Below are 19,392 nucleotides of genomic sequence, written 5' to 3'. Positions count from 1 at the left end.
AAGACAATTTCTAGGTCCATCTGTCCATCACCAGGTGTGTGTTCCAGCCTGGTCCTGCTCAAGGTTTCTTCCCGTTTAATAGAGTTTTTCTGCAACTGTTGTTTTGGTTTTCTGCGCAAGAGTCTGTAATTAAAGTAGAATTTATTATTTGACATACATTGGTGTTTTCAGCGGGGGTTTAAAAGATGTGAAGGGACTGTGTGGTATTAAATAATATGGGACTGGAATGAAATAATTCCTACTCAAACATTCCATTTTGCTCCAAACCCCATTCGTGCTGCCTCTTTTCTTGTTTGTACCAGCAGAAGACTGAAGTTGACAGGTTTTTTTGTCTGTCCTGCAGAGACTGACGGCTCACCTTCACTCTGTCAATCTCCACCCTACGTCATCAACCTGGACCCTGCCGTCCATGAAGTACCGTTCCCTGCCAACATCGGTGAGAGACCGACGTTTTGGACCCGTTTGCTGTTTTAGTGGCGTTGGTTTCATAATCTCCAATATTATTTTATCAGCAAAAATAGCCCTTGTTGGGGAGGATTTAGTTCTTCTTTCTGTCCTCTGTCCTCCAGATATCAGAGGACACGGTCAACTACAAGGAGGTGATGAAACAGTACGGCCTCGGACCCAACGGGGGCATCGTGACCTCCCTCAACCTGTTTGCCACCCGCTTGATCAGGTGACTCACTCTGACCAGCTAGGAGGAAAGTAGATTTAAGTCAGCAGGGAGAGAACAGGATGTGCCCTGTCCCCATAATGCAGGTTATTTAAGTGTGTTGTGTCCTGCAGGTGATGCAGTTCATAGAGAAGAAGCAACAGAACCACAGGTCAGCATCATTAACTACTGAATCCTGCAGATAATCTCATTGTGTTGCGCTGTTGCGTTCAGGTCAGCTGGTATTTAAACACCTTTGGTTAGTGTGAAACCAGCTGTGTCGTCACTGGTGAGAGTTGACAGGAAGTAGTTCAGCTCCAGGGGGATTTGCTGCCTCCTGCTGGAAATTTGATGTTCTACCTGACCTGAACCCACAGGTATGTGCTGATTGACCACCCCGGGTCAGATTGAAGTCTTTACTTGGTCTGCATCAGGGACCATCATCACGGAGGCCCTGGTAGGTCCACACACAGTCTACAGACGCTGACAGTCAGGAAGGTAGATGGTGCCCCCTGGTGGCTGGCTGCAGTGTTGGATAGAACTTCAGTTCTCTTCAGATGAGTCTCTGCTGCAGCCTGTTTGTCTTTTCTTCAGGCGTCGTCGTTCCCCTGCGTTGTCATCTATGTGATGGACACGTCCCGTAGTGTCAACCCCGTCACCTTCATGTCCAACATGCTGTATGCCTGCAGGTGCGTCCTCGGAGCCCAGTCCTCAGGGGCCACCGGGTTTTCTGACCTCCAGTGCTGTGATGATCAGAAATCTTTTTTTATTTTCAAATGAAAATAAATGATCGCAGACCAACTTCACCAGCTTCTCTCTGAGCTAACTGGAGTTTTCCCTGTTTTCTCCCCATCAGTATCCTCTACAAGACCAAACTTCCTTTCATCGTGGTCATGAACAAGGTGAGCTCACTTCCTGTCTGCCTGTTGACCTCTGAACCCTCCTCCCCTGACCTGTGCTGGTGCTACAGACTGACATCATCGACCACAGCTTTGCGGTGGAATGGATGCAGGACTTCGAGGTGTTCCAGGACGCCCTGAACCAGGAGACCTCGTATGTGAGCAACCTGACGCGCTCCATGAGCCTGGTGCTGGATGAGTTCTACGCAAACCTGAGGGTACGTTGGCTACTGTTGGAGGAGGCTTCTTAGAAAGGATGATGGTCAACACAGCAGCGTGTTCTGCAGGTGGTGGGCGTGTCTGCCGTCACAGGAAGTGGATTAGACAAGCTGTTCGTTCAGGTGGAGGACGCTGCCCAGGAGTACGAGCGGTGAGTCGATGTGTCAATCAAACTGTGACCTAAATACTGAGCCCTGCCCCGTTTCCATGCCAACATTCTGTCCACTTCCTCCCGTCACAGGGATTATCGCCCCCGAGTACGAGAGACTCCGTAAAGAGCTGGTACGTGTATGTGAGGGTGTGCACCTGCACAGGTGTGTGCCGCCATGCTCCTACTCACTTCCTGTATGACAGGTGGAGGCTCAGAACAGGAAGCAGCAGGAGCAGCTGGAGCGACTCAGGAAAGACCTGGGAGCCGTTGACATGGCGACCACAGCTCTGACAGGTATGGATCGCTGTGATCGGAGGTTGTCAGATTTCAGACGTATTTATTGGTTGTGTGGCTGACTTCCTGTCGGCAGAAGAAGCCGACGTGGCTGGACCCAGCGACTTCATCATGACCCGGGGTAACCGTGACGACGAAGAGGAGGCGGCGTCAGACAGTGACACAGATGACGACCATAAAGGTGAGGAAACAAACAAACAAATGCATGTTCAATAGTTTTATTGAGGAGCCTAAAAGGTTAATCCGCTTTGTTTTCCAGCGACAGAGGAGAGTAAAGAGAGGGACGCTTTTGGGAACTTCCTGACTGCCAGGAAAGAAGCAGTTCAGATCCGAAACAGGAAGTGCGCGCCGCCTGACGGCTGTTAGCATTTCCTGTTAAGATAGAGCAGTGGAGCTGGAACCATCTCTGATTTTTTTTTCTTTTCTCCAAGTGTTTTGAGCTGAGGCCTCTTCATCAGCAGGATCATCACCTGAGGTTACGGATGAAATCGCCTGCTGTGTGGACATGAAGGGCCACAACAAGAAATACACGTACACGGGTTAACTTATCGGAAATGTTCTTTCTCCCCCATAAGATAAAAAAGTTATATTTTTATATAAAAAATCATCTTTTCTGTTTTGTTGTGAAAGTGGTAAAATACTTTTTAATCACCTGCAAATAAAAAAAAGATCTTTTTACTCTAAAGTTGTTTTGCGTCTGTGATTTGCAAAGGTGCTGTTGTCGTTAGCATCGTGCTAGCATCAGGCTAACTGGCTGGAGTTTGGACGTGTGACACAGTGCAGGTTTTATGTTTGTTACATTTCATTTGAGGGTTTTTGGACATTAATACCAAAACTGAAACTGACGAGGCTGGTGAGCAGGAAAAGGAGGAATATGAAATATATATATCTCGCTGTGTGAAGGCTGAATGAATCGTCTCGCCCCGTCGCCTACACGCTCGCTCAGATCCGGATGAATGCTGAAAGAGCAGCTGACTCATTTCTCCACATCCAGGATCCTGAATGTCAGATTGTTCAGGTCTCATCTCCACCTGACAGACGGATGCAGCCGAACCGGATCGGCTCAGGTCCAGTATGGACCAGTAAACCTCTGACTGGGAGGACAGATGGCGGATGGTTGGACGGGTGGAGCAGCAGCGCTGCTGATATCAGGCGACCACGGGGGAGCCGTGTGAGATTCACGCTCGCTCTCCCTGCCTCAGTGGGCGAGCTCAGACAGACGCTCTCAGTCACGACGGCTCGCCAACGCGAACGCGCCTCACGACTGCCGGCTGTCGTGAGGCGCCCACACCTCTGAACTGGTCTCAACTGGTCTCAACTGGCAGCCTCTGTTCACACAGTCGTGTGCTCCCCCACTCCTGGACAGAAGAGCAACCACCAACGTGTGTGTGTGTGTGTGTGTGTGTGGTGCGTGCGTGTGTGTGTGTGTGTGTGTGTGTGTGTGTGTGTGTGTGTGTGTCTGTGTGTGTGTGTGTCTGTGTGTGTGTGTGTGTGTGTGTGTGTCTGTGTGTGTGTGTGTGCGTGCGTGTGCTGGTTTCATACCTGTGCATGTTGCTCTAATCTAACTTCTGCAGATGGCTCATGTGGTGACCTTGTCGCTGACATCATTGCCCGAACCCAGACGTGATGTCATCGCTTCCAGTTAAACTTCTGGTCGCCACTCTTCCATGTTAGCCCCGCCCACACCACATCTCACCTAAAAACACATCGGTGTGCTGCACACACACAGGCACCCTGCTGCATCCACACACACACACACACACACACACACACACACACACACACAATGGTGTTCTGGCAGCTGATTGGCTGCAGGTGACATCATCAGTTGAGATGGAGAATTTTCTGCTTGCTGCTGCAGCCTCTCGCTCATCTCCCAACACACACACACACACACTGCAGCTGCATGACATCATCTGGTTCTGTGGAGGTGGTTGTGTCAGGACACTGTGTTCTGCTCTGGTGCATGATGGGAACTGTAGTTTCCAGAATTATGATGGAAATTCAGGCATGACATTGATTTATAGCACTAATTTAAGACAAAGCCAACATGTTTGGTGATAAAATGGGTCATTTACATATTTCTAGCACATTTGTGTGCACGTATGTATGCACACAAAGGCAAATTAGTGAGGGTTTATTCCCCTCTCTAAATTCCAGAATCTCCCCAGAAACACGATCAGACTCTTGCATCAATGTCTCAGTGCTGAGTTTGTGGTTTAATCTCAGAATGTAAAACAATTAATCTAAAGCCAAAAACACCTGAAAATCTTTAAAAGGTGATTCTTTCATTTCCAGATGCTAATGTATGCTAATCAGTGGGCTGTTTTTAGGGTCATATATCATGTGCGTTTATAATTTGTTACATTTATGTGTCACATGTTTGCAGAGTGACATCATCACCATCAAGCCTTTATCAGAGATCCACGTCACGCTGACCAGTAAAACCAGTTAAACCTGTTCATCTGATGTTTGATGGAACTCCTGTTCATATTAGCACATTTCTGTTGGTGAAACACACACACACACACACACACACACACACACACACATTTTCGCTGGGACCAATCAGAGCCCAGTCTCAGTGGTAGCCAATCAGAGACCTGCTGGATGATGTCATGCAGCAGCTGCTGTTAGTGCTGATGCTTCTGTGCTGCAGCTTCAGTGTGAGCAGAGAGAGCAAAGGAGAAGACTGCAGGGTGAGTGTTCACGCACACACACACACACACACACAACACACACACACACACACACAATGGTATTTTTGTTGCTTTTAAGAGCACTGTTGTGTCGTGCAGCAGCAGTCTTCTTTCTGTCGTTTTTGGTAATTTTAGTGCTGCAGCTCAACTCTGCAGGTGATGCGCTAACCAGCAGCAATGACATCATTGCTTCCCCATACACACACGCACACACACACACACAACACACAAGTACATGCACCTACACCTGCTTGGTGATTCGGTGGTCAAACGACAGCGTATAGATGCATATTTTTCAGTAAACAAGTGTTTTTCTCAGCGCCTCCACTCATCCACACCCCCACGTTCTCCTCCTCTTCCTTCTGTAGCCGAAGGTTCTCTCGGAGCTTAGTCTGTCAGGCTCAGATCTGCAGCTGGATCTTCATTCTGAAAACCTTCTGAAGGTCTCACTGAAGTGTCCTCTCTGTGTCCTCAGGATCTGACACTACCTCACCAGCAACCATGACCCTGGAAGGTACAAAACTCTTCTGATTGTTCTGAATGATGCATGTTCGGACTGATCCTGTTGATCTTCTGACTGATCCTGTTGATGTTCTGACTGATTCCTGAATGTTTCTGACCCATCATGCTGGTGCTGTCTGTTCCTTCTGACTGTTGCTTCTGATGCTCTGACTGATCCTGTCGATCTTCTGACTGATCCCATTAATGTTCTGCCTGATCCTGTTGATGATGCGACTGACACTGCTGATGTTCTAACCGGTCCTGCTGACATACCGACTGATCTGTTGATGTTCTGCCTCTTCCTGCAGTTTACAGACAGAAGATGCGAGAGCTCCCCCTGGTGTCTCTCTTCTGTTCATGCATCCTCCCTGAGCTCCGAGACTCCGCTGACAAGAAGGAAGGTGAGCACAGCTGTCGTGCGATGCAGTGACGTCATCGCGATGTCAGCAGCATCCTGTTGATGACATCATGGTGAAGGTTTCCTCTGACTGGCGGTTCCTCTGGCTCATTTTGCAGCGGTTGTCGTGGATCTGAACCTGTGCGATATCCGCGACATGGAGGTGATCGAGCTGAGTAAGCGTCCCAGTGGACACGCCTTTGAAGTCATCTTAAAACCACCTACCTTTGATGGCAGCCCCTGACCTGAAGGTGACCACACCCCCTCGCCAAAAACCCTCTTTGGAGGAAATCCAGAAGAAGCTGGATGCTGCCCACGAGAGGAAGGAAGGTGTGTGGAACCTCTAAGGAAAAGAAAGATTCGATTGACTAATCATTTGAGACATGTTTGTTGATCAGTGTTTATATCAAATAATTTATATGCAACAAAGGGAAACAGGCTGTTTCCATGACTACAGAGGGCTTTTTTTTGTTTTTTTACTAGATTTAGAAAGAAAGAGATGACAATTAGAATTCCAGGAGTTTCTTTTTTTTATTCCAGTATTGAATTCTTCAATTCCAGCATCTTGTTTTGTATGTTTTATTTTGTATTTTGTGGTTTCACTCCTGCTGTTGTCGCCCTCTAGTGTCAGGAAGCAGAGCTTCTGAAGCATTTAGCTGAGCGACGGGAGCACGAGCGAGAAGTGGCCCAGAAAGCTTTGACCAAAGAGCGCTGCAGCGACAGTGAGCGCCTACAGATGCCCTTGAAGGCACCGCAGGAGGAGGAGGAGCTGCAGAGTGTGGAGGTGAGGAAGAAGAGGCGGGAAGCATGGGAGAGGACATGTTGGTTTTCCTTATTTTGTATTTTATGTGACCAAATTGTGGAGGATCAGGAAGTTTTCTGCTGTGTTAGCTAGCGTGTGCTAGCAAGCCTGCTAACTGCCCACTCCTGCTCACAGGTGTCCTGATGGCCTGATCACAACACAAGCTGAAATTCACTCAGAGGCAGTTTTTGGAGGGTTGAGTCGTCACTCGGCGCCGCTCCGACACAAAGCGGACTCTGAAAAGAGAGAAGAAGAAATTGGAGGACCGAGACTTTCTTCTTCATCATAAAAACTCTCTTGGATGTAAAAGAAAAAAAGCTGCCATTTGATTAATCACATGGGAGCTGATGGGAGTTCTACTTTCCGTTACCATGCCAATGGAGCCAAAGTGTTTTCACTGCATTTTCGTCCCACAATGGTGTTTAACATGAGTCATCCATGACTGATTCCTCACCTGGTCTCCACTTGAAGCAGCACCTTTTGGACGGTTTCATCAGCGTCAGGTTCTCCTTGAACCTGTGTCACAGGAGCGAAGGATCCACCCCAGGACACGCGTGGCTTTTAAATCACAGTCAAGAGACAAAAACAGACAAAAACGCACCAAAACTGGGACAAGAAACCCCCCAAAAAGATAAACCTTTGAACTCACGGACTTCCTAGATTCTCTTTGATGTTACCAAATTCAAAACACTGCGTGGGAAAATTAGCACGTTAGCTTTTCAGTGGCGTGAAGCCGAATTTCCTGCTGTCGATGTTTGTGAGATGGCTGCAAACAAAACGTGTGTGATGCTGCGTCAACAAATAACAGCTAAGTGAATAATGCTAGCTCTATTCAAGCGTGTTGTGTGTGTGTTGTGTTGTGTGTGTGTGTGTGTGTGTGCGTGTGTGGTGTGTGTGTGTGTGGACAGGAGGAGGACAGGAGGAGGATGACAATAACTGTACAGAAATTACTATATTTTCAACTGGAGAATAAAACAATGACTCTTTTATGCTTGTTTGTTTTATTAATTTAAAAACCACACATCAATTAATAAATAAATATAATAAAGTGAAGATCAAAACTCCTTAAATTAAAAATTCATTGACACAATAAATCCATAAATAGAAACATCATCATCTCTTTGGTTGTGAGGTTAAATTTTCAGTGTTTCCAACCAAAGAGGTAGTCGAGATCCAGCCAATCGCAGAGCAGCATTTAAAATTATATTATGTTATTGGAAATAAATTAATACAATCAAATCACTGAACTAAAATAACCCATAAAAAATCTACTTAGATTGGGAATTTACACATGCTGTGTAAACTAATACCGTTTAAACCTGCTACTATTAATAATTTGAAGTAAAACAAACGGATTCATCCGACGGTGCCGGTCCTCCATCCAAAACTCCGTCGGACCGATCCAGGATCGGCTCTTCATTGGTGGTGCAGGACGACGGGGCGGATGCAGGTGCAGCCCACGGCGACGAGGCGCGACTCCAGACGGAAGTGGTAACTGTGCCCCGCCCCTTCCTCTGAGCTGACCTTGCGCAGCAGCAGCACCTGGCGCATGATGGGTTTGGACTCCAGGCTCTGGTCCTCCTGGCCCTCGGAGTCCAGACAGCCTCGGAACAAGCAGCGGGCCTCTGCCAGCGGCGGGAAGAGAGAGGCGTCGCGGGAGACTGCTGCACAGAGCAGAGGAACAAAAACCTGTGAGCAAGTGTGTGTTTCTACACTTGCTACAGACCCCAAATCCTCATTCTACTAGCAAAGAGGACATTTTGGGCTGGTCCTCATAAAGATAGAAGTACAGTAAAAGTGTGTCTTCTCACTTGTATGTCCAGGGTGAGATGGAGACGTTTTCCAGCGGCCTGATGTTCTGGGTCACAACCAAATTCTTTGGATCGAGCTGTAGAGGGACCGTTTCCATGACAGCAGGCGACTTCTTGTTTGCCTTCACTGAGCGTTTCAAATGGCCGCCTGGTCTTGGAAGCGCCGCCGCCAGTGCCGCCACCATCATCATCACCGCTAACATGCCGACGGTCTGGAAGAGCAGAAATCAACATCAGCCTGAACCAAATTCCACGATTCAGAGGAGAAACAAGAGGATCCGTTTCGAAGGAACTGAAGAGAAAACGACTGATGAATAATCGTGGTCGGAATTCTGATATTTAATCATTCAACCCAATTCTAAACCTCCCTGAACAGTGGTCTCGGTGGCTGGAGATGCCTTCAGGTGAGAGGTAGGGGCCACCCTGGGCAGGTGGGGCCACCCTGGGCAGGTGGGGTCACCCTGGGCAGGTGGGGCCACCCTGGACAAGTGGGGCCACCCTGGACAAGTGGGGTCACCCTGGGCAGGTGGGGCCACCCTGGGCAGGTGGGGTCACCCTGGGCAGGTGGGGCCACCCTGGACAAGTGGGGCCACCCTGGGCAGGTGGGGCCACCCTGGGCAGGTGGGGCCACCCTGGACAAGTGGGGCCACCCTGGGCAGGTGGGGCCACCCTGGCAGGTGGGGCCACCCTGGTTAAGGGGCATCACGGGGCGACATGCAGCCATAACAACCTGAGGTCAGTTTTAGTGTTTCTGACATAACAAGGTGGGAAAACCCGGAGAACCCCGAAGGAGAACCAGAGAGAGGAGAACCCGAGGAGAACCAGAGGAGAACCAGAGGCGAACCCGAGGAGAACCAGGGAGAACCCGAGGAGAACATTGAAGACGCCACACACAGAAAAGCGGGCCCCCCTCTCACTGCGAGGCTGCGAACCACCACGCCGCTCGTTCTGTCAAAATTATTTCAGACTGGATCCATTTTAAAGTTATCGTATTTAACAATACAATTTATATTTAGAAACAGTCGTGAAATGATCGTTTAACATTTATTGTCTATCTCTGATTTTAAAGTAAAGGATTCTTACCATTGGCTGCTTTGGAGTGGGCCCATGATACGTTCACGCAACTTCTTGCTCGTTTTATGGCTCCTTCGGACTCGACTGGAGGTTGGGTTTTTTTGTCTTCTTTCTCCCTGTTTCGTTGGTTGTTCTGCTTGCCCATGAGGCGCGAGCGCTGCCATTTATCCTGAGAGCTGCTTGTCGGTTTCCACAATGATGTCACCTCCACTGTCTTTGATCCTCGTCTTTGACCACAGAACCAGCTTCACGATGAGTGGCAATGGGGCGACCCACTTTCAGAAGTCGAGGGTTACATTTGTGCGCACTAACGGTTTTGCAGCAGCTTTTCTAGGTCACCTTCCCGTTGCAGCATCATCTAAGTTCACCGCTGGAATTACATGAAAAATCCCAACGAATCCAAACCTCGTAAAATCCATCTTACACGTCAGCTTTTCCATTATTGGTTCCAGCTCCACGGCCCCCCCCACCTGTCAATCGCTACTATGGATCTATTTATTGATTACTGACTGTAGCTTTTCTTTAGCTCTGTAGTTTCATTTTTAGCATCTGTCATAATTTCAGTTCCTGTCACTTTGGCGAAACTACATTGTTTGTGGACAAATGTGAGCGTTTCCATTTCTAACATTTTCATTACCCAGAATGCAACTCTGCCACCATCAGCTGAGTTGAGTTGAGTTGAGTGAGTTGAGTTGAGTTGAGTTGAGTTGAGTTGAGTTGAGTTGAGTTGAGTTGAGTTGAGTTAAGTTAAGTTAAGCTAAGCTAAGTTAAGTTAAGTTAGAATAAAATAAGACAGGTTAAGTTAAGTTGCAATAGGTTAAGTTGAGATGAGATAAGATACGATACGTGTTAAGATAAGTTAAGATAAGTTAAATTAAGTTAAGTTAGGATAAGAGAAGAAAGACAATACAAGACAGGTTAAGTTAACTTAAATTGAGATTTAAGTTGTAAGTTAAGTTAAGATAAGATAAGTTAAGATAGATAAGTTAAGATAGATAAGTTAAGATAAGATAAAGTTGCGTTACGTTAAGTTAAAATAAGTTACGTTAAGTTACGTTAAGATAAGATAAGTTAAGGTAAGATAGATAAGATAAGATAAGATAAGATAAGTAAGATAAGATAAGATAAGATAAGATAAGATAGAAATTAGGACAAGATTTTCCACTGTTTGTGCTGCAGTGGGGACGTTTGCAGTGTGATTAATCAGTAATCATTATCACACACGTTGTGCTCCAGGCTTCTCCGACTGAGCCTAAATGTTTGACGACAGGATTAAATCTGAGTCACCTTTTTACGTCATTAGCTTTAGCACTGCGGCTGCTTTGATGTGAGGTACAAATCTCATGACCCACATGACAGTAGTGTGGTCTCAGCCCGGGCCCCCGCTGTACCCCAGCGCCCCCTCTGAACGCCCTGCGACACTCATGCGATGCAGGATGCCACAGGGGTTGTGTCGATGGGGATTGTGCCGCAAGGTTAGCCTGGTTCGACTGATCATGATGATGATGTCAATCACCTTGAGAGGTCAGCGTCATTATTAGTATTTGATCTGACGATCAGTTGAAGATGCTTGTTTCAGTGCTAGCATCGTCACTAAAATGTCGTACAGCTAATACTGATGTGAGGCTGCTGAAAACCAACATTTTTTCAACGTTGAATAAAGAGTAACAAAAATCCTCACAGAAAAGACGTGTGTTGTCATGGATATGGTGCCCTAAAGTGGAGCTAAAGCAACATGACGGTAAACGTGAAGAGGATGCTCAGGTTCCCCGATGGCTGCAGGTGACGCACCACCCGAAAAATGCTGATGTTGTGACAGTAACCACGGCTCACAAACAACCCCGTGATTTCTGAGATGAGCGCTTCCTGTCAAACCAGGTCAGAGGCATGTTGCTTTAGTTCGTGGAATGACTGATTTTGAACCTCAACATTGACCACATCAGCGGTGTCAGCATGGGGGCGGGGCCATCGGCATCTCCATGTAGGGAAACAGGAAACTGAATTAAAATGCAATCACCTTTTGCCACAGTTTTTAATTAGAATCTATGACAGCCCTTTCCTGTCCTTATTTATTCGTTGTTTTAGCACGATAGCTAGCATCTTAGTTAATTGTTTGCTTTGCTGACAAACCAATAAAAACAAAAATGGTGCTAGCCAGTGTTAGCGGATGATGGTGGCCTTCTTTTCTTTGCTGGCTCTCGACAAGCCTCATCGAGATAAGCATGCGATAGATCAAATAATATATGTGGCTGCAGATGTTATCAGGAATGTAAATGAGTCAGCAGAAATCTCCCCTGCTTGTCAGACGTGATCATCAGCTCACCTCACACATCCTTATCTGATCACAGATTGTTATAAAGCCCGAGAAAGGTGGCGCCGCCGGCATCAGATGCTGAGGAAGATGGTGCTGAGAAGCTGCAGCGTGGTGGCTCTGCTGGTGAGCATCTTCATTTTACCATCACAACTCTCAGTCCAGCCGTTTTCATTCTGCTTCCTCCTGCAGATCAGTTGCAGTGCATTGTGGGGATTCTCCCACTCTTCCAGGCCTAAACCTCCTCCTCCTTCTCCTAAATGTGACGCCATGGTGGCCTTCTCCTCGCAGACCTCCTCCTTGTCTGAAGGAGCTGGTGCCATCCACAGCCGCTCGCTGTCGCCATGGAGATGGAGGTCAGTGTGTTGTGAGAGGTTGGCTGAATGATTTGTGCAGTGGAGACCTGACGCTTGAACCTTTGAACTGGTGTTAAATTGGTCTTGATCTGGTCTTGAGCTGGTCTTGAACTGGTCTTGAACTGGTGTTAAATTGGTCTTGATCTGGTCTTGAACTGGTCTTGAACTGGTCTTGAACTGGTCTTGATCTGGTCTTGATCTGGTCTTGATCTGGTCTTGAACTGGTCTTGAACTGGTGTTAAATTGGTCTTGATCTGGTCTTGATCTGGTCTTGAACTGGTCTTGAACTGGTCTTGATCTGGTCTTGAGCTGGTCTTGAACTGGTCTTGAACTGGTGTTAAATTGGTCTTGATCTGGTCTTGAACTGGTCTTGATCTGGTCTTGATCTGGTCTTGATCTGGTCTTGATCTGGTCTTGAACTGGTCTTGAACTGGTGTTAAATTGGTCTTGATGGTCTTGATCTGGTCTTGAACTGGTCTTGATCTGGTCTTGATCTGGTCTTGAACTGGTCTTGATCTGGTCTTGAACTGGTCTTGAACTGGTCTTGAACTGGTCTTGAACTGGTCTTCTGTCAGCTCTCTGTGGGACCCTCACAGCTCTCTGTGCACTCAGGTCAACCACGGTCAAGAACCGCATCCCGACCACCCTGTGGGAAGCCGAGTGCACCAGCCGCTTCTCCTCTGGTCCCAGACTTGGCCAGCCTGAAGTCCATAATCTGAACTCGGTTCCAATCTACCAGAATATCCTGGTTCTGACCCGGCAGAATAACAGTCACTGCTACACCGCGTCATTTCAACTGGTGGCTGTGGGCTGCACGAGTGTACGAGCCACGATCAGCCACAGCTAAGCCAGAGCACCTGGACCTGGACCTGGACCTGGACCTGGAATATTGTCAATATAACATATAATGTTTTTCCCCTTAACAACAATAAAGTTTCTTGGTTGTTGTTGGTTGGTTGCTCATTAAAGATTCTGTTGTGATGAAACAGTTTTCTGTTTATTGTGATTTCAAAGTAAAATAAATAAAAAGCACACAATAAAAACAAGCACAGACATGAACTAAAAAAAATCTAATTAGAAGCAGAGAAAAGAACTTAACCACTGTATCATTTTATATTTGACAAAACCTAATCAATTAATTTAATTATTTCTTTAAAAAAAATCAGTATTACAAAAGAATCATCCCTCCTCAAAAAAAGAATGCAACAAAAATCAACAAAATATAACATTGAATCAAATGTGAACAATACTTTAATAGATAACTGACATGCTAAATGTCAGTGGTCCTGGTCTGGTCCTGGTCCTGGTCCTGGTCCTGGTCCTGGTCCTGGTTCTGGCTGGTTCCAGCTTCAATTTCAGATAATTGAACTCGTCAGCATTTGAGTCTCATGATGTCTGAAATCCTCACTGACAGGAAACAGGTCAAATTAACTGGAAACAAAAACACATTGTGGACATCATCTCTCTCTCTGTCTCTCTCTCTCTCTCTCTCTCTCTCTCTCTTCTCTCTCTCTCTCTCTCTCTGTCTCTCTCTCTCTCTGTCTCTCTCTCTCTCTCTCTCTCTCTCTCTCCTCTGTCTCTCTCTCTCCCCCCCTCTCTCTCTTTCAGACACACACATGACACTGGCTGGTCAGCAGGACTGAGAGGTGACCAGATCAGTGAAAGCTAACAGAACAGTGCTAGCGTAGCACGGCTGTGCTCATGAATAGAACAGGTGAGTTTAATCTGATCCAACACGTTTCTCTTCGTTCTGCTAAAATGAAATTAACAATAATCATGTCTCTGAAAGAACAACTGATGCACTACTGCTAGCATCAGGTGTGGCTAGTAAATGTCAGCTAAAAACTGTGAGTCTAAGCTTGCTAGCATTGCTATCGTCTTAGCTGCTACAGTGAAAATTCTTTTTTGATATGATTTTCTTTAAATCCCTTCAATAAATTATGAATTTCCTATAAAGACAGGTGACCTCTACTGTAAATGTTGACTGGTTTGGCAGGTACTCTCCTCCCATCATGCCTCAGGTGTCATTAGCCCCTCCCCCACTCTGCTCCGCCTACCCATCCGTGCTGGATCGTCTGCCCTCCCTCCCTCCCACGGTGGGGGACACGGAGGTGCCCCCTCTGTTTCGGAAGCCCTTCATTGTGTCTGGATATCGGCCCGTCGGCCAGAGGTGGCGCGTGTTACGTCCTCAGCCTGTTCCAGGTTCACAATGAGACGATCAACGTGTGGAGCCACCTGCTGGCCGCCGTCTGCGTGGCGATCCGGTTCATGGTGTTTGCTGTCCTGCAGGGAGGGGTAATAACATAACCATCATGTTATAACCTTTAATCAAAAGCTTTTCTCATTATTGTAACGTTAAAGAGATCCGACTGACTCTGAAAGATGCTAACCCAGTGTTTATGTATGACCTCCCGTGTTGTGGCCTTTGCTCTCTTCAGGGGGTCCTGGGTTTCAAGCTGCAGGGTCCTGAAGGTCAGGGGTTGTCTGTAGACGTGTCCTCGCTGCCGCTTGTTCTCCACCACCTGTCCACCGTCACCTACCTGAGCTGCAGGTGAGTCAGCCCCGACCCCTCACAGCGGCACCTTCTCACATTTATTTGGCACTTTCACCAGCTTTTCTGTGATTGTCGCTCAAGTCAAACTGTGACTCTTGAGTGTGGACGTGTCCTCAGCCTGAAGCGTCTCTGTTGCAGTGCTGCAGCTCACCGCCTGCAGCCACGCTCCGAGCCGGCCCGCCGCTCGCTCGTCCTGGTTGACCGTGTGGGCGTGGCCATCTACCAGTACGGCTGTGCCGTGGCTCTGTGCTTGTACAGCGTTGACACCGCTTGGACACAAAGCATGCTGGGACAGGTGTCGAACCATGTGCTGTTTTTCCACTGTTAGTGATGATGGACAGCTCAGTGGTACTGATGACATCATTTCCTGGTAGGTTTACCTTCCGGCCGCCGCCCTTCTGGCCTGGTGCTCCGGCACCATCTGCCCTTGTGCCCAGCTTTGCTTCCAACATAGACGGCTCTGCCACATGGTGTGCCAGGTACTGCTGGTGGGTGTGGCCCATGTGTGGGTCATCGTCCCGTGGTTTATCGTCTCGCCACCTGCTGGTGGAGCAATTCTGCAGCACCACTGCACATCCTGCAGGTGGGGCTACTTTTAAAATGCATCGATCAGAATGAAAAGTTCAGTCGACTGCGCTGGAATTGAACAGTTGTCATGTTGTTTTTGCATGTTGTGTCTCCTCTGTCCCAAGGTTGTGCTATTTCTGCTGTCCGCGCTCTTCTCTGGTCCGTCCGGAGTGTTTCTTTCCTGGTCACTGTGACATCGTTGGTCAGGGTCATCAGATCTTCCACGTCCTGCTGGCCCTCTGCACCCTCGTCCAGCAGGAGGCGCTGTTCCGTGACTTCCTGTGGCGGCGGCCCGGTCTGGTTCGTCAGTACGGTGAGGAGCGCCTCCTGCTGGTCTGCACCTCGGTGCCCTGCCTGGCGCTCTGCTGCGCAGCAACCACCTTCAAGAAGGGGCGACTCCAGTCTGAGCGCATGGAAATGCAAAAGTAAAAAAAAAAAAAGGTGTGTGTGTTTGAGCGAGTGAGAGTGAGAGCATCTGTGTTTGAGGCTGTGTGAGTGTGCGATATTCAGGTTTTTCTGGTTTTTAAGTTAAACTGGTTATTTTCAGATTGGGGTAGTTCAGGCAATAAATGTGCACAATTGGGTTTTTTTTGTAATTATTGATTGATTTTATTGATCCAACAGCAACAAGGTGCTCTTCCCATCACTACTCCAACCAAACGTCCATCCTCCTCAGTAAGGAACAGGAAGTGAGGCAGGAAGTCACATCCACTGGAAGACCACGAGAGCCAAAACTGAACCACAGACGTATTATTAGAAAACAAAAAGATTTGGGGCCAAGGGTTAGCTAGGATGGTCCGGGTCAGGGTGAGGAGCTGTGGAAAACATCTGTGAGAGTACTCACAGAGAGACAGAATTACAGGAATGTGTGTTTAAGCTGTTTGTTCAGACAGTTAATGAGTAATTGTTGAACAGGAAGTCATCAGTTCTCATTCTCCTGGCCGGTCACAGCTGCTCCCGAAGCTCAGGTAGGCTGCTAAAATCATCATTCCCTCATCATTGGCATTATTCATTCAATTTGTCCAGCTTAACGTGGAATGTTCTTAAACTGGGAGATTCTATTTGTTCCATGAGGAAACGTGCCAATACTGCAGGAAATATCACATAAATATGATGCATTTGACCACATCACGGTATATTTAACGCTAAATGTTCATGTCATGTCAACATCGCTGTAAAAACTGGGGAAAAAAGCAATGGGAAGCAAGCAAAACATTCCCCAACACAGTTGTTGTACACCTGTAGTAACAGTACAACAGTAGATCGCTCTATGAGACCCTTGGCTTTGATCTTAGCCTATGTGCTTTGAAGATTTGTCAAATTCCCCCAGGAATTCGGCTCAGCACCAAAATCATCTCTCCTTGGCCCATTATCACCTTTCCCTGAAAACCTCCCACATTTCATCCGTTCATAACGTTTTAGCTTATTTTGTTTACAATCAGACAGACGTAAACAGTCAGTCACATGACCTCAGTGTTGAGCAGTGTTGGCTGGTCAGTAGAGGGTAGTAGGCCATCGCCCTTGTAGGGCTTCTGATCTTTACTTTAAAAAAAATAGTTCATTGTTTTAAGTAACCGGTGCGTTCAATTTAGCAACAAATCTTATAGGTTAAAAACAAAAAATGATAATATTTAAAAAACACATAGCTTCCTGCTCATTTCCTCAGCCAGAGGAAAAATCACTGGCAAGAGATTCACACTTCACAACAGCAGTTTATCAAATCTCAAATCTTATAGGGCGATAAAGATAATCGTCCCATTAGTGTGTTAACATCGCCACAAGGGGCCGGCTGCAGGAGTAAGAAGATTTAAATGTACAAATGTGGAGACTTAAGTTGTTTGTATGCAGTTTGGCTCTAGGCATGTGTTTGTGCAATAGAGTATTTATATTTGGTACAATATTAATATTTGTATTCAGTAATGACTGTCACACAGCGCTGGTATCGAGCCATTTATGCACATTTGTTTGGGATGTTACTGAAGGACTATGTTTCACCAGCCACCATCTTGGGTTTTTCCTCCAGCAACTGTAATAAACAATGACTCAAATAAATAATAAAGATACAACTTAAAGGTGCGTTAAGGGCGCTACAAAGGCCCAGGTTTAAAACCTTGGTTTGGATAATATTTCTGTAAGGTGAGTGGACTCTGGATCAGACCTGATGGAAGCAGAACACCATCATCATCTCAGCTGATTTAAATAAGTCAAATTAGGCTCATTAAAATGAAATCAAACAGCTTGAAGCCTTGTGTGTTTGCTGGGATCTGGGATCAGCCTTTCAGTAGGTTCTCTACTCAACCCACCATCAGGATCAACACAATACTTATAAAAAGATACCAATAACATTAATTCTAATGTTACATTTGACTGATTATCTTGATTGTGCCTTTAATCACACTGTTATTAGCTGCTGTGATCAACATTAAACGTTTTATATTAAAACGTAAGCTAATAACTGTTGTAGCTTTCGTTTGTGGGTCAAATTTTCATTGTGTGAGGTCATTTAGCATTAACGCTCCTTTGTTTGACCTCCATTTTGACTGTAAGTGCTCTTCCATCAGGAACCCTCTCCATCTCTACCTGTCCTGACCTCTGACCCAACAGACCTGCTCAGTTTTAGATCAGTATCTGGAGACCAGTCCTCCTCAAGGACACTTCCTGTTTGTGTCTCAGTAAACATGGCTGCCACTGCAGCAGAAGTCACGGGGTCATCATGGGTGCTGTCGTCAGGAGGCATCATCGGCCTTCACCCTCCTCCTCCTCTTCATCCTCCTCACGGCCCTCTGCAACGACTGCAGGAGGTTAGCTGCTTATTCTCTGCGCACCATTGGAGTTATGCATCGCACCACAGAAGAGAAGAACACACAGACAGACTTAAAATGGCAGAATAATTGCATTAAAGTTGACAGGCTGCTAGAAAAGCCAACTAAGCATGTAAATTAAGGTACAGTTCATCCAATAATCCAATTTCTTTTCCCAGACACTCATATGAGGTGCAGGACACAGAGGTCAAGGCAACTCCTCCGCTGAGCTGCACACCTGGCCGACAGGTGAAGCTGGAGGAAGCCTTAGGGACCAAAGAAAACCCAGCTACCAAAGAGATCCAGGGTGATGAAGGTCAGCCAACAGAAATGAAGAGTTCCTGTTTTTAAAACAGAGCATGCAGGTGGAGATACAAGTGTGATCTTTTACATTGTTGTTATTATTGTCCTGAACTGCAGATGACACCGTTTCCTTCACACCTTGGAGGAGCCACCTGGGGGCGCCTTACACCAATCAAGGTTGGTCGCAAATGGAATCATAATGAAGCAGAGAGATACATCAAGAAATGTATATATTTGATTTCTTTATTGTGTTATCAGATCAGAAAACCTCCCATAAAGCATGATGATGACAATTTTGGATCTTTTTTCTCAGTGTATCTAAAAAGCCTGTTTTGTTCAGGCATCTCTGTGGCTGCAGTCAGAGAAAAACCTTTGGGTCCCAGACAATCAGTGTCCCTTAACCTCCCCTCTTAGAGTTAAAGAAAGCAGATTTTTCATTATGAACACAAAGATAATTCATAAAATATCATCTGTTTGTACTCAGAATTTAAAAAAAAACAAATACTCGCAGGTTCACCTTCTGGCCTCAGCTCCACGGCGTCGTTGGACTGAAGTTCTAATTCATACCATAAAGCACAAACCTACCAGTGTTCCCATCATGTTTAGTGATGAAAAGTCTTTACGGTTCAACGGCTGGAGGCCACAGAGGCGGTGTTTGTAACAACAGGAGAAAAGTGGGAAATATTAGTTTTGAATTCATAATTAGAAGCATGCAACGGGAACTCTATCACGATTACTTCTCGAAATATTATTTCTCATTCATTTCCTATGCAGATGTAAAAAAGCTCCAATCCTCTTGATCCGCCCACATACCCTAGGTCGCGCAGGGGTTGATGACGTCAATATACCGCCAACCAATCAAGCATGAACGCGGGGCTGGCCACGCCCACCACGTTACAGTCGGATGAGAGTAACATCAATGTGTTGAATCTTTATGTTTGGATATGAACTCTATATGAACTTTATTCTGAGCTTTGTTCAATAAATAATAGATTTTAATA

At 46.5% G+C, this 19,392-nt stretch overlaps 3 protein-coding genes, 1 long non-coding RNA gene and 2 pseudogenes across 4 annotated transcripts; 5 read left to right on the top strand and 1 right to left on the bottom strand.

The window, feature by feature from the left end:
* The first annotated feature begins 602 nt into the window (after window positions 1-602).
* On the top strand, window positions 603-2,900 carry LOC115251994 (GPN-loop GTPase 1-like). The gene is given in 13 exon segments (XM_029846083.1): window positions 603-638; window positions 787-824; window positions 1,030-1,045; window positions 1,047-1,109; window positions 1,247-1,341; window positions 1,509-1,554; window positions 1,623-1,769; window positions 1,839-1,921; window positions 2,012-2,021; window positions 2,023-2,052; window positions 2,125-2,215; window positions 2,292-2,396; window positions 2,475-2,900. Coding segments are annotated over 13 exon segments (867 nt in total). The 3' UTR covers window positions 2,582-2,900.
* Window positions 2,901-4,850: 1,950 nt separating this feature from the next.
* LOC115252059 (stathmin-4-like) lies at window positions 4,851-6,923 on the top strand (annotated as a pseudogene).
* A 948-nt stretch (window positions 6,924-7,871) lies between these two features.
* il17a/f1 (interleukin 17a/f1) lies at window positions 7,872-8,660 on the bottom strand. The gene is made up of 2 exons (XM_029846376.1): window positions 8,427-8,660; window positions 7,872-8,278 (listed from the first exon to the last, which is right to left on the bottom strand). Exons 1-2 carry the CDS (start codon window positions 8,626-8,628, stop codon window positions 8,031-8,033), a joined length of 450 nt encoding a protein of 149 aa, XP_029702236.1. The 5' UTR covers window positions 8,629-8,660; the 3' UTR covers window positions 7,872-8,030.
* A 3,190-nt stretch (window positions 8,661-11,850) lies between these two features.
* Window positions 11,851-13,152, top strand: LOC101070365 (interleukin-17A-like). Its single transcript, XM_011609760.2, has 3 exons — window positions 11,851-11,936; window positions 12,003-12,166; window positions 12,779-13,152. Exons 1-3 carry the CDS (start codon window positions 11,889-11,891, stop codon window positions 13,011-13,013), a joined length of 447 nt encoding a protein of 148 aa, XP_011608062.2. The 5' UTR covers window positions 11,851-11,888; the 3' UTR covers window positions 13,014-13,152.
* Window positions 13,153-14,247: 1,095 nt separating this feature from the next.
* On the top strand, window positions 14,248-18,029 carry LOC115251993 (membrane progestin receptor beta-like; annotated as a pseudogene).
* Window positions 18,030-18,034: 5 nt separating this feature from the next.
* Window positions 18,035-18,679, top strand: LOC115252066 (uncharacterized). The gene is made up of 3 exons (XR_003890504.1): window positions 18,035-18,088; window positions 18,268-18,404; window positions 18,509-18,679. It is a non-coding gene; the product is annotated as an uncharacterized lncRNA (long non-coding RNA).
* The last annotated feature ends 713 nt before the right edge of the window (window positions 18,680-19,392 follow it).

Source organism: Takifugu rubripes, chromosome 13 (genome assembly GCF_901000725.2).
Source record: "Takifugu rubripes chromosome 13, fTakRub1.2, whole genome shotgun sequence".
Lineage (NCBI taxonomy): Eukaryota > Metazoa > Chordata > Actinopteri > Tetraodontiformes > Tetraodontidae > Takifugu > Takifugu rubripes.
This window is presented reverse-complemented; position numbering and strand designations above follow the sequence as displayed.